The sequence below is a fragment of the Acyrthosiphon pisum genome, chromosome A2 (assembly GCF_005508785.2).
Source record: "Acyrthosiphon pisum isolate AL4f chromosome A2, pea_aphid_22Mar2018_4r6ur, whole genome shotgun sequence".
NCBI lineage: Eukaryota > Metazoa > Arthropoda > Insecta > Hemiptera > Aphididae > Acyrthosiphon > Acyrthosiphon pisum.
This window is the reverse complement of record NC_042495.1, coordinates 39966687-39985735: the sequence shown is the minus strand read 5'-3', so window position 1 is coordinate 39985735 and position 19049 is coordinate 39966687. Positions and strand designations below refer to the sequence as shown.

At 29.0% G+C, this 19049-nt stretch overlaps 1 protein-coding gene across 1 annotated transcript; it reads left to right on the top strand.

Moving 5' to 3' along the window:
* Positions 1–15696: 15696 nt before the first annotated feature.
* LOC103309670 lies at positions 15697–16128 on the top strand. Its single transcript, XM_008185723.1, has one exon. The coding sequence runs from the start codon at positions 15697–15699 to the stop codon at positions 16126–16128; it is 432 nt and encodes a 143-aa protein (XP_008183945.1).
* Positions 16129–19049: the final 2921 nt, after the last annotated feature.

The following is a 19049-nucleotide window of genomic DNA, read 5'->3' as shown; positions in this document are numbered from 1 at the left end:
AATTTTATTTTTATCACTTGTTGACTGATAAGTGATAAGTGATAGATACCTTTTTGAAAATAGAGATTCTGTCAAGCAGATTAATGGCCACGAACAAAGAATCAATACGAAGATATATTAATTCGTGTTACAGGCACTTAATTTACAATAATACCACCTAGAATAAAAGTTGTGGATATTATCTACATATACTAGCCACTAGGTACCTATCAAGAGTATCAACACAGAACAATCACCAAACCACGAATCAAAATATTTTAATCCGTGCAACAGACTATCAAGGAATAATCAGTATCACTGACCAATATTGTATTATTATTGCTGGTGTAGTAGTGGTATGAACCCGTATGGTGTGTGAGAAGCTTATTAGCTTATTAGCTAAAACATTTCCTCCACTCCCATCTTCATTTTCATATTATTTAAGTCTTTAGACTTTGGTGTTGTGCACAGGCCTGGATTAAGGGGCATACATCACTGGGACACATGTGGCTATGTATCATGTCTACCTATATGAAGAAATCTTCTCTACAATCATGGTCGTATTAAAATTATATCAAGTATTCAAGTGGTCATTACCTACTAATTTGTACTTTTTATGGTATGAAAAGATTAGGTACTTTTATACTTACTTACATTTTAATACAAACTTAAGACAAATATAAAGTTATAATATTTATTATTTACTATGTACCACCTTATTATATACAAATATATTTATATTCGTGAGAATATAATAGTTAGATAGGACATAGGTACCATATTATTATGTCAGTACCATCTAATATTCAAATGTGTCGTCACTTAACCAACTGACCATATTTTTGACTAGGTTCATAATATCATAGGCGCAATTTCAATAAAAAAAACTGAGGGTGCTTAAGCTCTGCATTTTCTTGTCATTTAAATTCAATTATAACTGAGGCATTTATGACTTTTTTGAGCAAAAATGTTTTATGATAATTTAAAATTAAAGACTTATAGTGTATTAGGTAAATTTTATAAAAATTAATACAATAGTCAATTTTAATTTATCAAAAATTTAAAACAAATTTTTTATATTTTATTCAAAAAATATGACAAATAAATATTAGTATACAAGGTGTAACAGAAAAACAGAAAGACTTGACGAAAAAAAATGACGCTACTTAAACGTATGACAAAAATTGTTAAAATTATATGATTAGTAAATAATTTAAGAATTAATATACTCATGTCAGCAAATTTCCAAAAAAAAATATTTTGAAAGAAGTTCAATAATAACTTATGTATACGTTCCAAATTCATTTAATCCAAAAAATATTGATATATCAAAAATTCTAAAAATAAACTACTTGACTTAGATATATGTTTTTACTATCAAAATTATTGTTTTTATAATAAAATTCACAAATTGGCTATTTTGAATATATCTAAAAAAAATTAAATCAAATGTTAAATTTTTTATTTTCAATGTTATAAAATAAGTACCTAATTAAAATATAAAAATAATTTTTTGCATAATATATTTGAAACTATAAATAAGTGACTATAAATTTTATATAAAAAAACAATTTAAATATTGATTAGATAAAGTTATTTCAAAAGTCAGTTCTATTTATTACACCCTATATAGTATATTATACTTTATAATACCATACGGCATACACAATAAATTACACAGACTGTCGAAAACTTGGAACTCATAAGTGAACACCAACAGACAAGTGATTCGTATATCGTAATAAATTAGGTTTTTGTCCGAATATGGCCATATGGGCACAGGAATGTTTATATTAGTAAATACTCGTGATACTATTGTTATAGCGTTGAGTCTCTGCTGAACTTGACAACTGATAATAATATATAACCGACCACAACGACCGGGTTTAGTAGAGACATTGGAAAATAATGACTAATGTTCTAAATAGATTTGAATTCGAAAAAATGACAATTGTCGAGTTCATTGTTTCATTCATTATACTCTGATACCCTCATGTCTGATGATAAACTGTTTTTGGTTTTTTTTGTTGTAAGGAGAAATTTTGACACATATAAACATAAATTATTAGAGGGGGCTAATTTTAAAATTGGGGGTGCTAATACACCCTAAGCCCCCCCCCCCCTATTTGCGCCTATGCATAATATTATTATTGTCTGTACATTTATATTTTGTACTATTTTCTTCCTGGATGTTGATAACAACAATAATAATTATTATTGTATCAAATATTTTATACAATTTTTGCCATTTTGACAAAATTAATTAAACCAGCACATAAATGCGTATTACTATACGTAAACTTGTGACTATGTCTATTAAATATGCGTACCTAGACTTATTACATATACGATTATTTGAGTACCTAGGTATATTCATAAATAATACTTTTATATAATTATATCGATGTAATAATGTTTGATACAAAACAGTATACCTACCTCAGTCGAGGAGCAGGAAAAAGAAAAAAGGAGGACGATATGAATAATTTTGTTTTAAAACTTAAAAAAATTAGGAGATTTTTCAGACATTTTAGATTCTGAACGGAGTGGTGAATGTATTGACTATATTGATATGTGTTTTTTTTAATTTTAATTTTTGTGTCTGTCATCAATCACTCATCACCGTTTGGGGTAGCACCTAAAACTGCTTCGATTTTCTTCAACAGTATCTTGTTCGATGGGAAAGTGAATCTAGTTGGTGCATTCGGGATGTCAAAATTTAAAATTACCAATAGTTTTCAAATGCGCTGGGAGAAACAAAATAACAATCAAAGAAAAACGATAATTTTCACACAAAAGGATTGATAAAATCGATTTTGGTTTTTAGTGTAACTCTAAAACAAATTATTGTAGATACATAAAATTTTCACTGAATGTTTGTATCTCGATTTTCTATACACGATAAAATTTTTAAACTATTTTGACTTGTTTAGAGCTGTTTACGGACATATTCAGTTTCCATTTTTTTAAATTTTTTTTTCTATAAATATCAATAAAAATATATTCATTTGGTCAAAAAGCTTGAATATTTTATACAAGGCTCCTAAAATATTGTTACAATGACAGTTGAAAAATATTAAAAATACAGAGTCACAATTATTTTTTATAAGCATTTAAAGTTCGATTTTCGACAAATGGCGTAAAAATCACGAAAATTTGGTTTGGAAGCTATGAAATCATGTATGGAAATAATTAACAGATAATTAATAAATATAAAAAGTATTAAGGAAATATAGTTTATTACTATTCTTTCTGATAAATGCTTCTAGTCCCTACGTGTCCTGTACACTATGTAAATACTTCTTTTATCTTTGTAAAAAAAACAATATACTGCATCTAACAATGTGGAATAAGTAATAACACAACCAAAAACGAGTCAATAGGTAGGTACATATTATTAAGTTTTTAAAACATGATATTCTGAGTTAGGTACACTGATGGTAGCCGATATACATAATATATATATATATATATACAGGGTGTATCTTATGTAAATGTACGCGGGGTTTTTGGATTATGGATCGATGACATAAAGTTTTGTTAAAACAAAAAAGACGTTTATTTATTTTTAATAGGCAATTTTTTTATAACAATTTCAAAATTTTTAAACAAGCAGGTGTGCCAATAGCAAAATAAAATTTATTTTTTCAAATGGCAACTACTATATTTTTTAACAGATTCTGTGGTAAAGCTTTTCTTTCTGATTATTTTGATAGTCAAATCATCAATTTTAATTCACTAGTTTATTAACTATGGTCCTTTATAAAGTTTAGTAAAATATGCATTAATACTTTTAATTGAAATGATATGTATAGGCTTAATAGTTAATTCACAAAAACATACAACACTTATATCGTTTAATCGGTAATCTAATGACACTCTCTCAAAAAAAAAACCTAAACAAATTCAATTGGCAATCATACTTCATTATTTTTATTTTAACATACAATCATCAAAATCAGCAATATTATTTTAATTTGTTATTATAGGTAATCGTAATTAATTATACTTCACAGTTACTTTTCTTACAATATCATAAATGTATATTCTGTATTAGGTGGTTAATTGTGTAATTGTGGGAAATTGGTAAATGGTATTCGATTGTTGACATTAATGTCTTAGGTATGTATGGGGGGTAAAAAAATTGTGTAAAGAAAAAAGTGCAATGTTTTGTGCACAAAACATTGCACTTCTCGTACTGGGATAAACTTGTAATTTGAACCATACAGGTTCTCTATATTGGTAGATATCGCATGCAAAGTATGAATTTTGGAGTTGAAATTCATAACCCTTCTTATTTTTTAGTTTTGGAAATTTACATTTTATTTCGTACTTTTCCTATCATAAATTCCTATCATACTTTTTTATATCATTAATTTGGATTCTTTATTAGGTGGCTAAGGATTAAGGTAATACCTAATAGTATTTGATTCTTGTTATAATAATATTGGAAATCTGTAATTAACTCAGACTAAAAGTATGCCTAAGTTATGCATAAACGTATATTGAGATTGATTAAATATCTTGTAAATAGTTTGTTTTAATTCTCGATTATTAGATAATTATTAAAGAATTTCAACTGCTAAATGCATACTTTGTATGCGATACCTACCAATATAGAGAACTCTGAGAACTTATGATTCAAATTTCAAGTTATAAAAGTTAGTTACAAGAAAAAATTATTTAGCTCTTGTAAATTAATCCTATATATCAATAATTTGAATAAAAAGTACCTATTAATGCATATTTTACTAAACTTTAGAGGACCATAGTTAATAAACTAGCGAACCAAAATTGATAAACCTGCGTGTTTAAAAACGTTGAGATTATTATGAAAAAATTGCCTGTTAAAAATAAAGAAACACGTATTTTTTCGTTTTAACGAAATTCTATGTCATCGATCCATAAAACCCCGCGTACAATGACATAAGATAGGTACACCTGTATATATGTATACCTACCTACCGATATGAAAATATTCGTGTTCGATAATATTTGACTCGACATTCGACAATGCAATAAGCAGTAATAACTAATAAGTATAGGTAATATTTCGGTACCTTTAATCACGGACCGCTGTGATGCGGTAAGCTGGTAATGACTATTCAGTAGGTACTTACATATAGACGTAACTTTGTGACTGCGAACATCGTTCATTGCACATTATTTTTATATTTGATTATGACTTGGTTTAACACGCATGAATTTAAACATACGTACAAATTTACAATTATTTTAAGAAATTGGTTTCAGAACTGTCCACAAGGACCCGAGCTCTGTGATCCGTAATAATTATAGACGTAATTTTGGGTCACTGAATATGTAAATGGGCCGCTTATAGAAGTGAAAATCTCGATTGGCTGATACATACCAATCCGGACCTGAGCATACTATATGTATAGGGGCTACATTATACTACCTATACATTTTAATCTATATAGTCACTAGTCTTATTTATAAGTACCTATACACACCTCAAATCCGTAGTGCACACTTTCAATTTTAGACTATACACTTTTTGTCGCGGTTTACTATACAATATGGGCAGACATCTTCCTTGTTAGTTATCATTAAATCTACGACATAATGCTAATCAAAGATTAATTGTAATTTTATATTTTTTTTCACTTTAATTTCATATATCTATAGTCATAAACCGAATTTTTTATAGTTTAATATTTTAATTTATGTTCGCTAATTCATATTAATGAAATAACGTCCACATACCATATTTCAACACTATTTACCTATATTAATATAGTTTTGATATCTTTATTAGACAAACTTGTCTCAAAAACCATTTCAAGATAGGTACACTTCATAAAAAAATGTATTCCAAGAATCGCGAGAAAAATCACTTGAATATACTATTGACCCCTAATACTAGTACCTAATACTGTAATGGATTTGAAAGTTCAGGTGTCAACCACTCAATTCAACGTGTAATGAAATTATCCCCAAAATTCTAGGAATAATATTTAGGTAATAGCGTTTAATGTTTAATGGAATGTCATTGATGTTTTCTTTTGGAATTATTTGTTCATGTTAAGAGTGAATTATTTCGTGTTAATGCTTTCCTACTTACCTACATATTTTAATTTGAAATTTCTTGATTAAATAAAAAATAATGTTATCAGGTTCCGTTAAAGTTAAGGCGAATAAGTTTGAGAGTCGTAGTTCGGCTGGTTTCTTTTTCTAGCGTTGAAATTGATGACGTGTCAGAAAAGTTGCAGAAAGTATAGAGTGTAATTAAGAACGCGTGTTTCAAGTGTAAGCTATACATAGGATAGCGCGATAGTCGAAAGATCACAATACGTTTGGGAATTTTACTAACGGGTATTATCTCATCAAGCCTGCAGCTCTTAAGGGGCTTTCACAAATCACAATAAATTTATTTCGACGACCCATACGTTACACGTTTATTTAAGTACCGTGGTACTATACAGTTAGAACCCAAGCCCAAACTTCTAAAATGGTGACTTATTGGCTGAACTTTTAGGAAAATTTTAATGATTCTATATTACATTTATTTAATCATGATTATTGATTAATTATTTATAGTTAATCATGTATTTACCAAGTGAATTGTATTCCCCATGCGTCTTATATAAACCAGAAAATATTTTTCAAAAGCAATATCAAAGATTTTGAACGGAATACTTGGAAGGCCATTATAGGTGAACCTACTTACCTATACCTACAGTGGCGCAAATAGGAAAAATGTTTAGGGGGCTCAAGTCCCAACACATTTTTTTTAAAATTATAATTTATAGGTACATACTTTTAAGAATGGTATACTATTATATTTTGAGGGGGCAAAGCCTCCTCCCTATTTGCGCTACTGCCTACCTATATATAATATATAATATTATATAGTGTGCCATGGCATAGTGCCAAATTGAGGAATCGGAATCCTTTCTATGTTATTATTACTCTAAGGGCCGTTTTTTCAATCGTAAAATTTCAAATCAAAGTTTCAATAAAATGTTTAAAATGTGCTTAAAATGTGATTTTACATTTGCGGATTCTGAATCGTGAGTGCGTGTCAATAATATGTTTAATGATAATCAATTAGTCGCATCTACCATAAGTACCTATAGATATATTTAGTATAACTGATAACTGTATAAGTGTATTCGGCATATGCACGTAACACGTGCTTAGTATCTGATCTTATTCTGATAATTTACCTACCTTGCCGACATCGTTGCTGTATTATCCGTGCCGCTACAAGTGCCGGATTAAACATTAGTAGGCCGCTGCCCGCTAGCCGCTAGGCAGTTCACATTGTGGGACCACTATAGATATGTATTATCTACTTGCGTTTTTAACTTTACTGTCTATTCAATAATTAATATAAGCAGTTTTAATAATAATTAACAAATTGTAATAAACAAAACAAACTTCATTACTTTATTTCACTACAATTCTTATTTATTTACAGAAAAAATGAATTAATATTTTTACTTTTTCCACTTATTAAAAAAGTGATTCTTAATAACTAATTAACTTAAAGTAAATTGTAATGCTTGTTTTAAAAAATATGAACTTTAAATATTTACGGTGGTCGATGCGAAAGCTTGCAGCGCGCCAACGCACGATGGTAATGTTCGTCGCCGCCTGATAATATACAATAAATACTATCAAGTATTTATTTATTTAATTCGACAAAATCCATGAATTTTAAATATTTTCTACTGCATACAATATACAGTATAATATTCATATTGGCTTTTCTGTTAATCCCTGGATAATTAAAAAAAAAAAAAAGTTTTTCCGTTTGTTCTAGGCTCCTTTAAGAGTTGGGGCCCCTATAGGTGGGTGCCTACATCGCCTAATGGGTAATCCGGCACTAGTGGATACTGGTTGCATTATAAAACACGTAAATATTTTTATATTGGTACACGCATCAACGTTCAAATGTCCCATCCTTCCATATTAACATCCACCGATTGTTATTCATATAGACATATCCAATATTTTACGTAATATATTATTAAGTGCACTTAATAATATATTACGTAAAATATTGGATCTTACCAATTTTAGTAACAAATAGACCATAACGTAGGTACCTACTTGTATTATACACGAAGACAAATAAATATCGCACCAAACTTCTGTGCTAATCTAAATGTATAATAAATATTATTATATCGCCGTCGTGGCCCGTGGTGGCGTGGCATCATGTGTTATAATTACTATATGCTTCAGAATTTGAACCAATAATATATAATATAATATATGTAGCGGATACATTTATAAATGTATATACGTACATTTTGATCGTAAAAACATGCTGAGCTCGGTTAAAACATCAATGTACTTTTCAACTCTATTTCCCAAAACCCCATTAGAGCGCTCTGTATATTTCCAAAGCGGATTTGGCCTCGTTCATTCTCTATACAGCCGTAAAGCTTTTAGCATGTACCACCATGAACACACATTCGCACACACACACACACACACACACACACATATATATATAGGTAGGCGCGCACACACACAAGTTAACAGGACTTTTTGCGCAAAGCCTCTTAATTCATGCTCGATAAACTCTCCGTGACGTATGTATACTATACCAGTCAATTTTTTTTCCGTTTTCCCCCGCCAGCCGATTTCTGGTGGCTGACCCTCGGGGGACTATCGTACCCGACCCCCGAACACCCACCACCCACCCAACCTACGTGTATTGGTAACAGCTGCCATTGTTCCCGTCGCATTATTCCTGAGGGCACTGCAGCCGACTCTCTCCCCCCGCCACCATCACCTCTCCACGATCGTACCCGACCCCGTCTTCGAAGCGCCCGTCGCCGCGCCGCAATCCACCCGTCGTCCCACGCACACTATTTTATTGTTATTATAACGATACTTTATTGTGTTTAAATATTTGGGTTAGGATTCTATTAAAACCGTATAGTTTGCGCGCGCTCGTGCATGTGTGTGTGTATGTGTGCGTGTGTGTGTGTGCGCACGGTGGCGACGTGGCCCCGCGGAACTCGTTAAAACACTGATTAATATTTATTACGGCGAACCCACCTCGAGGATATTGTTTACACGGTTTTTAACGAGTTTAAGGGGGTTTATGTATACTGAGGCCGGAGAACCTAAAACGCGTCATTTCTTATAACTATATATTTATATATATATAAGTACTTTTTAGATATATATATGTATAAAAGTATACACGCGTGAGATACTATTAAGAACACGTTTATTTTGCAGGAATCTCGCGGTGTAGAACGATACATACACGCGGTCGTTTTCATTGCCATTTTAGTTATTCGTACATCCATATTATCATATTATATCAGGTATAGATACTGCGTTGTGCACAGCTACGCAATCGAACGGTTATTTTCAATAGGCATAATAAGATACGTACACAAACCATAACACAAGGACAAAAGTGTATAATAATTTATTATTAATTAATGCACTATACACCGCAGTACGAAACTATTGCAAGATACCGTTATTAATTATCAATTTAATCTAGATTAAATATAAATATTATAAGTAAGTAAGTAATATAGTAAGTAATATAGTTAGTAAGTAATATATATATTACTTATTAAATAATTGTACATAGTCATGGGTGAGGGGACCCACCACCTGGTAACGCCACTGTACCTACCTCTACAGTCTAAACAGGTATGAGGTGGATACCTATACACAATAACAGTTTAGTGTAGATATTCTCAAACTTTTTTTTTCGCTACCTCGCATGTCTATTAAGGATCAGCAATGTGCCACTATAATTACTAAAAATAGAATTGTTCAAAATTCCAATACATTTTTCACAATAATAATGTTTTAAAGTAATAATTCAGACGTACATTTAACAGTATATTTAATAGGTACATATTTTATATTACACAAGTCATTAAATAATAGTCGTAAAAAAATTTAGTAAAAATATTAATTTATTAATATTCCGTACTACCACTACACCCGCGTACGGCCATGTAGCCTTTGTGTACCAACAGTAGTATGTACTGCCGTACTGGTTAAGCTAGGGCATATAAAAATTGATTTTTATTTTCAAATGCATTATGAAAACATTATGTTTTTTATAAATCACTTTGATAAGAATACTTTAATATTTAAGTTTAACTTTAAATATTACATTTTATTTTTATAATGTTTTAAAAATGTATCATGATGCTTTAAAAGTAGAAATTATAGAAACTAAATTTTTTTTAAATATATGTTCATGTTTAAGTGAACTTTGAGATTGATGATATAAGAAGGTGATAAAAAAGTCACATGGAATTATTATAATATTTATCACAGACTTCTATACTTCTAGACTTATATACGAGTTCATAAGACACAAACTGTGCCTACTTATCATTTGATCTATGTAGTATGAGAGATTAATTATGTCTATTCAAATAAAACATTGTATTTAACAATTATTGTGAAACAATATAATTCATGATGAATTTCCAATCACAGAGTATTAAAAATGTATTCTGAATACAATCGATATTCGTTGTTTGTTGATTTATAATTTTATATTATAATTATTATTTATATTTATAGTATGGTGTTGGGTGTTATAATGTAGTTTATTGTATTTTAATTTTTAAGTTTATTAAATGCCATAAAAAGGCAATATTTTTATACAATTACTAATCAACTGCAGAGTATAGCTAAGACATACAATTTTCAAAAAAATTATAAGGTTTTTAAATATTTTTTAGTGAATCCTAAAAAAATACGAATAATTACTATATAGTGGTACAGTATACTGTATTAATGATTTAGTAGATAATACAGGTACCTACCTAATGTCATTATATCGTATTATTTTTGTATATGCACATAGTAACCAAAATAAACAAATACGACACGATGGGTGCTTTTCAGACACTTTAAAAATATCAAAACAAATTTTCACTAACCCCTTTAATTTTTATTTTGAAATTAGTTTCTTTTGATCGTTGTTTTTAACCGAAATCTAATTTGCTTGTTTTTGTAATAACGATATGGACGGTCTTCTTCTCTTGCTATGGGTAACACGTTATTATTATTATTATTATTATTATTATTATTATTATTATATAGCCCTCTCTGTATCTATTAGGGGACGTTAAAAATGCTACTGTACTATGTAAAAAAAGGGGTAACATGTGTTTCGAAAAATCATAACGATAAAAACGAAAAATCAACAGATTACTATATGACGTTGATGATGTCGCGATCCCTTTCCGGCGGCGCTATATTGTAAGAGGATATTACATTATACACAGTGCCGCTATATTGTTTATTGTTATGAACAACAACGACTACGGGCGTTAACAATATTAGAGCACGGGCGGCGAACAGGGATGGTTAGGGGTGGTGTAGTGTGTAAGGGATGCGGAAGGCCCCCGTGGGGATAGACCGTGGCCGGCAATGAGGGGAACGAGCGGGACACCTGTTTGTTGTAGTCCATTTAGTACGTACTGTATATTATATATGGCAAGACCCTTCGATTTCGGGTCCCTAATGTACAAATAATCTGGAGGGACGGAAAGAATATAATTTTGATTTGATATGTCCCACCGCCGCCTCCATACCATCTGCAGTATACTGCAATATTGTGTGATGCTGGATGATATTCGCGGTTATTATGGTAGACAAGAGGAAGAGAACCGAGAAGCAGACAATTTGAAGAGTAGACTGGATTGAATTGTTTAAAGAAAATTTAGTTGGATCAGAATTTTTTGTATGTTTTCTACAAAGTCATGAAATGTTTTGATTAGAATATTGCTGTACAGACGTAAAGCATTATGGGATTATATTTTGTTGTTCAGTGCAAGAGTACCTGAGAATAGAACAATAGATAATAATATTAAAAATATTTTATTATATATATAGAGTGTAACCGGACTATTTGACAAATATAGCAACGTCTGTAATGGCAATTTGTTAAATAGTTCTGTTATAACTTATGAACAATATTAAATCATACATTTAAATATACATTTTTATATGTAATTCAGTATTTTTTTGAAAATATTTTTGTAGGAACTGCAGTTTCATCTTTTTACGATTTACATACCTATTTTTATATGCTATGGTCTATAAAATAACAATACTTAATGGCCACTGTATAATAAATATCTGTAAACTTGTATTAGGTATAAATTATTATATTATTTACACGATACTTAATAGAAAATATAGAACAAATGGCTATAACAATCATAAATTCAAATATCTATTTGAAAAATGTTACTATTTTAAATGACCCTGTAATCGACAAATATAAATTTAAAAAAATTAATTGTATACCAAATAATTATATTAAAAATGTAAGTCTCAATGGTTTTATACTCTGGAATATTCAAATTAATATTTAGTACCCGAAGTTAATCTGATTATGATAAAATATGAAATGCTCCTTAACTTTAAAATAATGCATTTTTGTATTTGGTTTGATTAGACATATTATAATCATAGATAGTATCAACTTGTTCTTACGCCATACATGTTTTTTATTGTGGTCGTTTAGCTTATTAATTGGGAATCATGTAGTCAGTAAAAAATAATCTATTTTCCAAAATTTTGTTTTTATAAATTGTTATATCTAAGTATTATCTGCAACAGGTATGTCAAATTCAAAGTGGGCCGTAAAAATAAACAATAACCTAATGACTTTTTTTTAGGTCAACAAAAAAAATAAGATTTTTTCAAATTCTTTGTAGACTCCGAGCGGAGCGAAAGAATGTATTAAATTTACAATGATGTGTTTTTTTCTGCTTGTCAGCAATATTTTGTGTAATAAAAATAATCTAATTTTCGAGATCAGCATCTTTTCTAATAGAAAATTGAATATAGTTGGTATTTTTGGGGGGTCAAAATAGAAAATTCTATGTAATTTTAGAAAACATTAAGAAAAACAAAAAATAACATTTTTTTGGTGTTACTCAAAAATTAATAACCGTAACCCTTGATGTTTTTACGAAATATTTATATTAGCATTTTCCATATAGGGTAAAATTTTCAAAACATTTTGATTCTTTTTGAGCTAGTTATAGACTTGAGAAATATTTAAAATTTTGTAAAAAATTTTTAAAATATTCTCGATTAAAACTGTTTTACTTATTAAAAAAGCTTGAAAATTTAATGCTAGGTTACTTATAAGTTTTATTAATATAAGTCCGAAAATATTTAAGATACATAGGGTTGATTATTTTTTATATGCATTTAAAGTTTAAAGTTTTTCGTATGCAATGATTTATCATTGAATTACAATATAACACGTCCATTACAACGATATGCTAGACAACTACTGTACAGCAGAGCGGTACCCACTTGTCCATCTTTTTTAGTATTGTTTTATTGATAGTTTTTAATAAATTATTACCTACCTATAGTAAAAATATTATATAAATTATTATTTTATTTAATTCTTCTCGATATCTGTGATATCTGAAGTTTTTTTCTGTCAGTAACTTTTCTTTGTCTGGAGAAATCAATACGGTGAGTTCACTTTTGTTGTAGATTTTAGATGGATGTCAGTTGATATGGATCTAACAGGAGACTAATTGTTATTTGTTAGGTAGTGAAAATAGTTGTTCACAGTAGGTATCACCGAACATAGAAATAATTTTACTTGCAAATGTATGAGTTTCTATATGCCGAAACTGCACTAATTACGTTATAATTAATACTAATACTTATTAAATAACAGTTCAATCGATGGTAGAGTACGATTGTAAGTTAAATTATATTATAATACTATTATATATAACTATTATCTACCTAGCATCATACTTATTTATAAGTACCTATCTCTCTGACTCTCTATAAATTAGTCTCAACCTTTTTCTTTTGCTCTTAATCTTTCAACGAAACAGTTGGCCGGTACAATACTAATTTGGGAATAGTTAATTAGGTAACCTAACTTAATAACTTTATGATCATTCTAACATTGTCGACAACGCTGAGCTCGGCTTAAGCCTCACGGCTCATGGTTCGTGTAGCTATTGGTATCATAATAATAAATTGATGTAATAATAAGTGAAAATAATAAATTAAAACAATTTGGTTTGAATTGTGTTGCTAAAACGCTAAAAGGTATATTATGCTCAATCGTGTCTTACCAAGCGGCCCGCAGAAAAAAAGGGTAAAGGACCGCGTGTTTGTCACGCCTGATTTAAAAAAATATTGTTTTATAATATTTTGTATATTATATAATATACAAGTTTATTTGATAAACTACATAATATCATAGATTAGATTAGATATAAGATTAGACATCAACGTTTTTGTGGCAACATTTTTTTTTGATACAGCCTTTATAAATGTTAATTATTAATTTAACCACTTGCATCATTTGGTTGTGGATGAATGCCTTAGGTCTGTGATAAGAAATTTATTCGTCCAAACCGGTGTGAAATAAAGCTCACCGGTATGTTTGCTACCATATCATTGTCATGGTTCATTATACCGGTGTGGTATATGGGGATAATTTTACACCGGTTTGGACCAATAAATTTGGTACAATACGTTTTAAATTATAAAAAAAAATGTATACATTCATAAATCATAACAATAATATTAAAATATTATATATTATTTATAAACTTTGTACCTAATATAATATGTTATGTATATGTTTATATTATAAGATATAATAAGTCTGAAATAGAAAACGCAATATGACACTAACATTTGTCTGGAAGTTGTATTTTATTTTTAAACTTATTAACTATAGTACATTAGTACCTAAGTAACATCTGTTTTAGGTATGACTAATAACACTTAGCATCTTATTACGTGGCCTTCCAAGCCGATGGAACTATCATCACATATTTCATTTATTTATTTTTTTTTATTTATTCTTCAAGAAGATGATGGGCCCCACTGAATATGTTCGTGTGGGGCCCCAATAACATAACACACATTATTATTATATACATAATAACTTGAAGTTAAATATGAAAATGTTGAATTATGAGGTCGTTGAAGTTTTCAATGATTTGTTCACAAACGTCCGGCTAGGTCTGTACAACAATTATTACCAGCAACTAGTCGAAACAAAAACGTTGAATCATAAAACAGTGAAACAATTAATTCATTTCAGAAAAATCTTCTTATTTGAAAACACAATTTTAATCGATGTCGTTGTTTTCTTTGGATCGTGGACTATAGATATGAAACTATCACTACATATATACATATAATTACGTTATTACAAATGGAAATGGGCTTCAAATTTCGTAAAACTGAAACTAATAGAAAATTGTTGATAGAAAAACATAATATACGTTTGAAAAGAATAGAGTACTTAAAAAAAATACTTGAGTTTCGGAGACAAGGTAGAAAAATAGTGTATACTGATGAAAGTTATGTATTATCATCACATTTTGTTAATAAATCATAGAGTTCCGATGATGACAATACAGTGAAACAAAGTTTAAGTAAAGGAAAGCGTTTAATAATTGTTCATGCTGGAGGAGAAGAAGGTTTTGTTCCTAATGCTTTACTAACATGGGAAGCTCAAAGCTCTAGTGGTGATTACCACGGTAATATGAATAAAGATAATTATTATAAATGGGTCACAGAAAAATTACTACCAAATTTAAGTGAAAATTCTGTTGTGGTATAGGATAATGCGACTTATCATTATCATCAATCTAACCGTGCTCCAAACTCAAATAGCTTAAAAAAAGACATGATAAATTGGTTACTGAAAATAATATAAGTTTTAATTCAACTATGTTCAAACCACAACTTTACGATATAATACGTAAACACAAACAAGTGTTTATTAAATATTCTTTGGATGGTATATTAAGTAAAGAAGGCCATGATATTATTAGACTACCACCGTATCATCCGGATTTAAATCCCATTGAAATGATTCGGTCACAAGTAAAACAGTACATTGCAAAACAAAATCATAATGGTAGCATCAAAAAAATTGCAGAACTGTGTAAACAAAAAAATGAATCTATGGGGGATTCTGAGTGGGGAGCAGTTTGTGCAAACGTGAAAAAATTAAAAGCAGAAATGTGGAAAAATGAAAGTTATATGGACATCGAAATGGATAAATTAATAGTAACGTACGGAGAAGATACAACTGACGACAGCGATACAAGTACCGAAGATGAAGACGATGATTTAGGTGTAGCACCACTACAGCTATAACAAACTTTTGTTATGTATATTAAAATTGTTATTTATAATATTATAATGTATATAGATGTTGTTATTATTTAATCATATTATTAATATTATTTATTATTATTATTATTATTATTATTATATTATTTATATTATTTTACAATTTCTGCTTTTTGTTCTTAAATAAAAGATTATTATCAGAATATTTGATTTTAAATTAATGTCGTAAAATAATTTTTGTAACAATTGTTGTTTTATTGATGTATTTTCGGTAATAATATTGAAATACGGAGAACTACTGGTTTTACGTTCTCACGCCGCCGCCGCCGTCTCAATTTATCTGGAAACGACTGTACCACTCTATATTTTCTATACAAACTACATAGTCTAATGTATTTAACTTTTAAGTAATAATGTAATTATATGTATAAATGTATATAATATATACCTATATAATAGTCCACGATCCAAAGAAAACAACGGCATCGATCAATTGGGTTTTCAAATGAGAAGATTTTTTTTTAATTAATTAATTGTTACACTGATTGTACAATAATATGTCTTCACTATTTATATTATAAGCATAATTTATTTGCTATTACTTACTCGAGGTATATATTTATGTTTGTATTTTATATATACAACGGCGGTTGTCCGGAGTATTAAAATATGTTATTATTATTATTAATATTATACAACAAGATTTAATTAGGATCTTTAAGAATAATACTTATACATTAAATAGTATATAATAAATCTGAATCTAATAAAGTAAACATATTTATTTATTTATTTTATCAACATGTATTTAAACATTTCAGAAATATATTCAATTTTAAATTTTAAAAATATTATCTTTTTTTAAGTTTCAGTGTTATTACATAATATTATTATTATTATTAATCACAATAATATATAACCTTATCGATGTGATATACGTTATATTTAATTTATTCAAGTGTTTTTAGTGAAATAAGGAATTGTCTTGTGATATACATTATGTCAAATGCGAAGACAAGTATAGTTTCTTTCTACAAAATATTAATTTTTTTTTTACCGTGTAATTTTGTTTGGTGTGTATAATGTACATCTAAAAAAAATCATATGAAAATGTAATGATCCAAAACAAAAACAAATATACATCCGGTTGGGATAGGGGCGAAAAATTAAGTCTCACGAGAGACACGGGAAAAAAAAATAAAAATAAAAACCTTCCTGTGAAAAGGAAAATAAGTTTCTTGGTCGGACGGTCGGTCGGTCGGTCGCTAAATAATGCACGAGTTCGGCTGCGGCGACGGTACCGGAAAATCTCAGATTCATCAAAATTTCATCAGTAAATACCAGTAATGAGGATATCTAATAAAAGTTTAAAGGAAAGCAGATAAAAAAGTTGTGTTGCCAGATATACAGTGAACCGTATTTAGATAAACAGCCGCGCATTGGCTGACTGCTCATTCCCAACGCCCCAAATGTCTTTCACTCTTTTTCTTCCTACTTCTTTTTATTTTATTTTATTTCATTTTTAAGGTTTTATATCAACGACGTACTGTAATTGAAAAGCACTCCGAAAGTGAACTTTTTTTTTCGTAAAATAAAAAGACATTTTCTTTTAAATAAGTGTGATAAAGTAATTTTCAATAGCTGCAAGCTATGAGTTGACATTTCTTCACATCACCAAACTTTAAAGTTTTATTAATTCCACGACTTTTCAACGGCTATAATTTTATTGTTATATGCATGTAGGAAATATAATTGAAATTATGTTTGAATTTTGACTGTATAAATCATATACAAATGTTATCGTATGTAAATTATAATTTATAATAATACCTATGACGGGCTGCTGCTGCAGATCACAAATGGAATTTAAAAAAAAACAAGTAATTGCTTTGGTATTAGTTGTTAATGTAATTTATATAGTACTATAGAGTACTCGTAGTTTATAGAAGTTTTAATACACAGAATATAAGTTTATCGAATTTATAAATGTCTGTCTATAGGTACACGCTTTAATTATTAGGAATAATAATTTTTTGATTGAAATTGGTAATTGGAAATTAGGTTGGCAGTAATTTCAGATTCTGAGTGAAACGATGAATGTATTGATTTTACAATAATGTGTGTTTTTTTTTTTGTTTTTTATTATTTTTATTTTTGTGTCTGTCATCACCTTTTAGGACAGTAAAAATGCATAGATTTTCTTCAACAGTATTTTTTCTGATAGGAAAGTGAATCTAGTTGGTACTTTGGGGGGGGGGGGGGGGGGGGTCGAAAGTAAAAATTTCCCAGTAGTTTTCAAAAGCGCCGTGAAAAACAAAAGAAAAATTAAGGGAAAACGGGAATTTTTACGCAAAATCTGTTTTCGAGAAAATTTATTTTGGTTTTTGGTGCAACTCTTAAACAAATGACCATAGGTACATGACATTTTGACTGAATGTTTATATTAGCAATTTCTATACACCATAAAATTTTCCAAATATTTTGAGCTCTTTACGGACATTTTCAGTTTCCATTTTTTTTAGTTTTTTTTTTCTATGAGTGTCAATAAAATTTGTTGGGTAAAATAGCTTGAAAATTTAATACAAGTCTCTAAATATATTTTTACAATGCAATTTGAAAAACATTAATTTATTAATTCAACTTACCGGCTACCGTATTAATAATAAGTAAGAACAATATAAATATAATATAAAATATCCACACCAACAAACCGTCACCGCTCAGAACCGTTTTTCGTATACAATGATATTATATTATCATTGAATTCAAATTTAATACCATCCATTATAGGTATAGTGACCAACTTGAAACCTACTGTACAGCAGACAGTCATCCACTTACCTACCTTTTGTTGTTGTTGATATTTGATGCTAAATCAGTACCATATTTAACTCACATGGCCACATTTATAACCATCAATTTTATTTTAGATTTTGAGATAAATG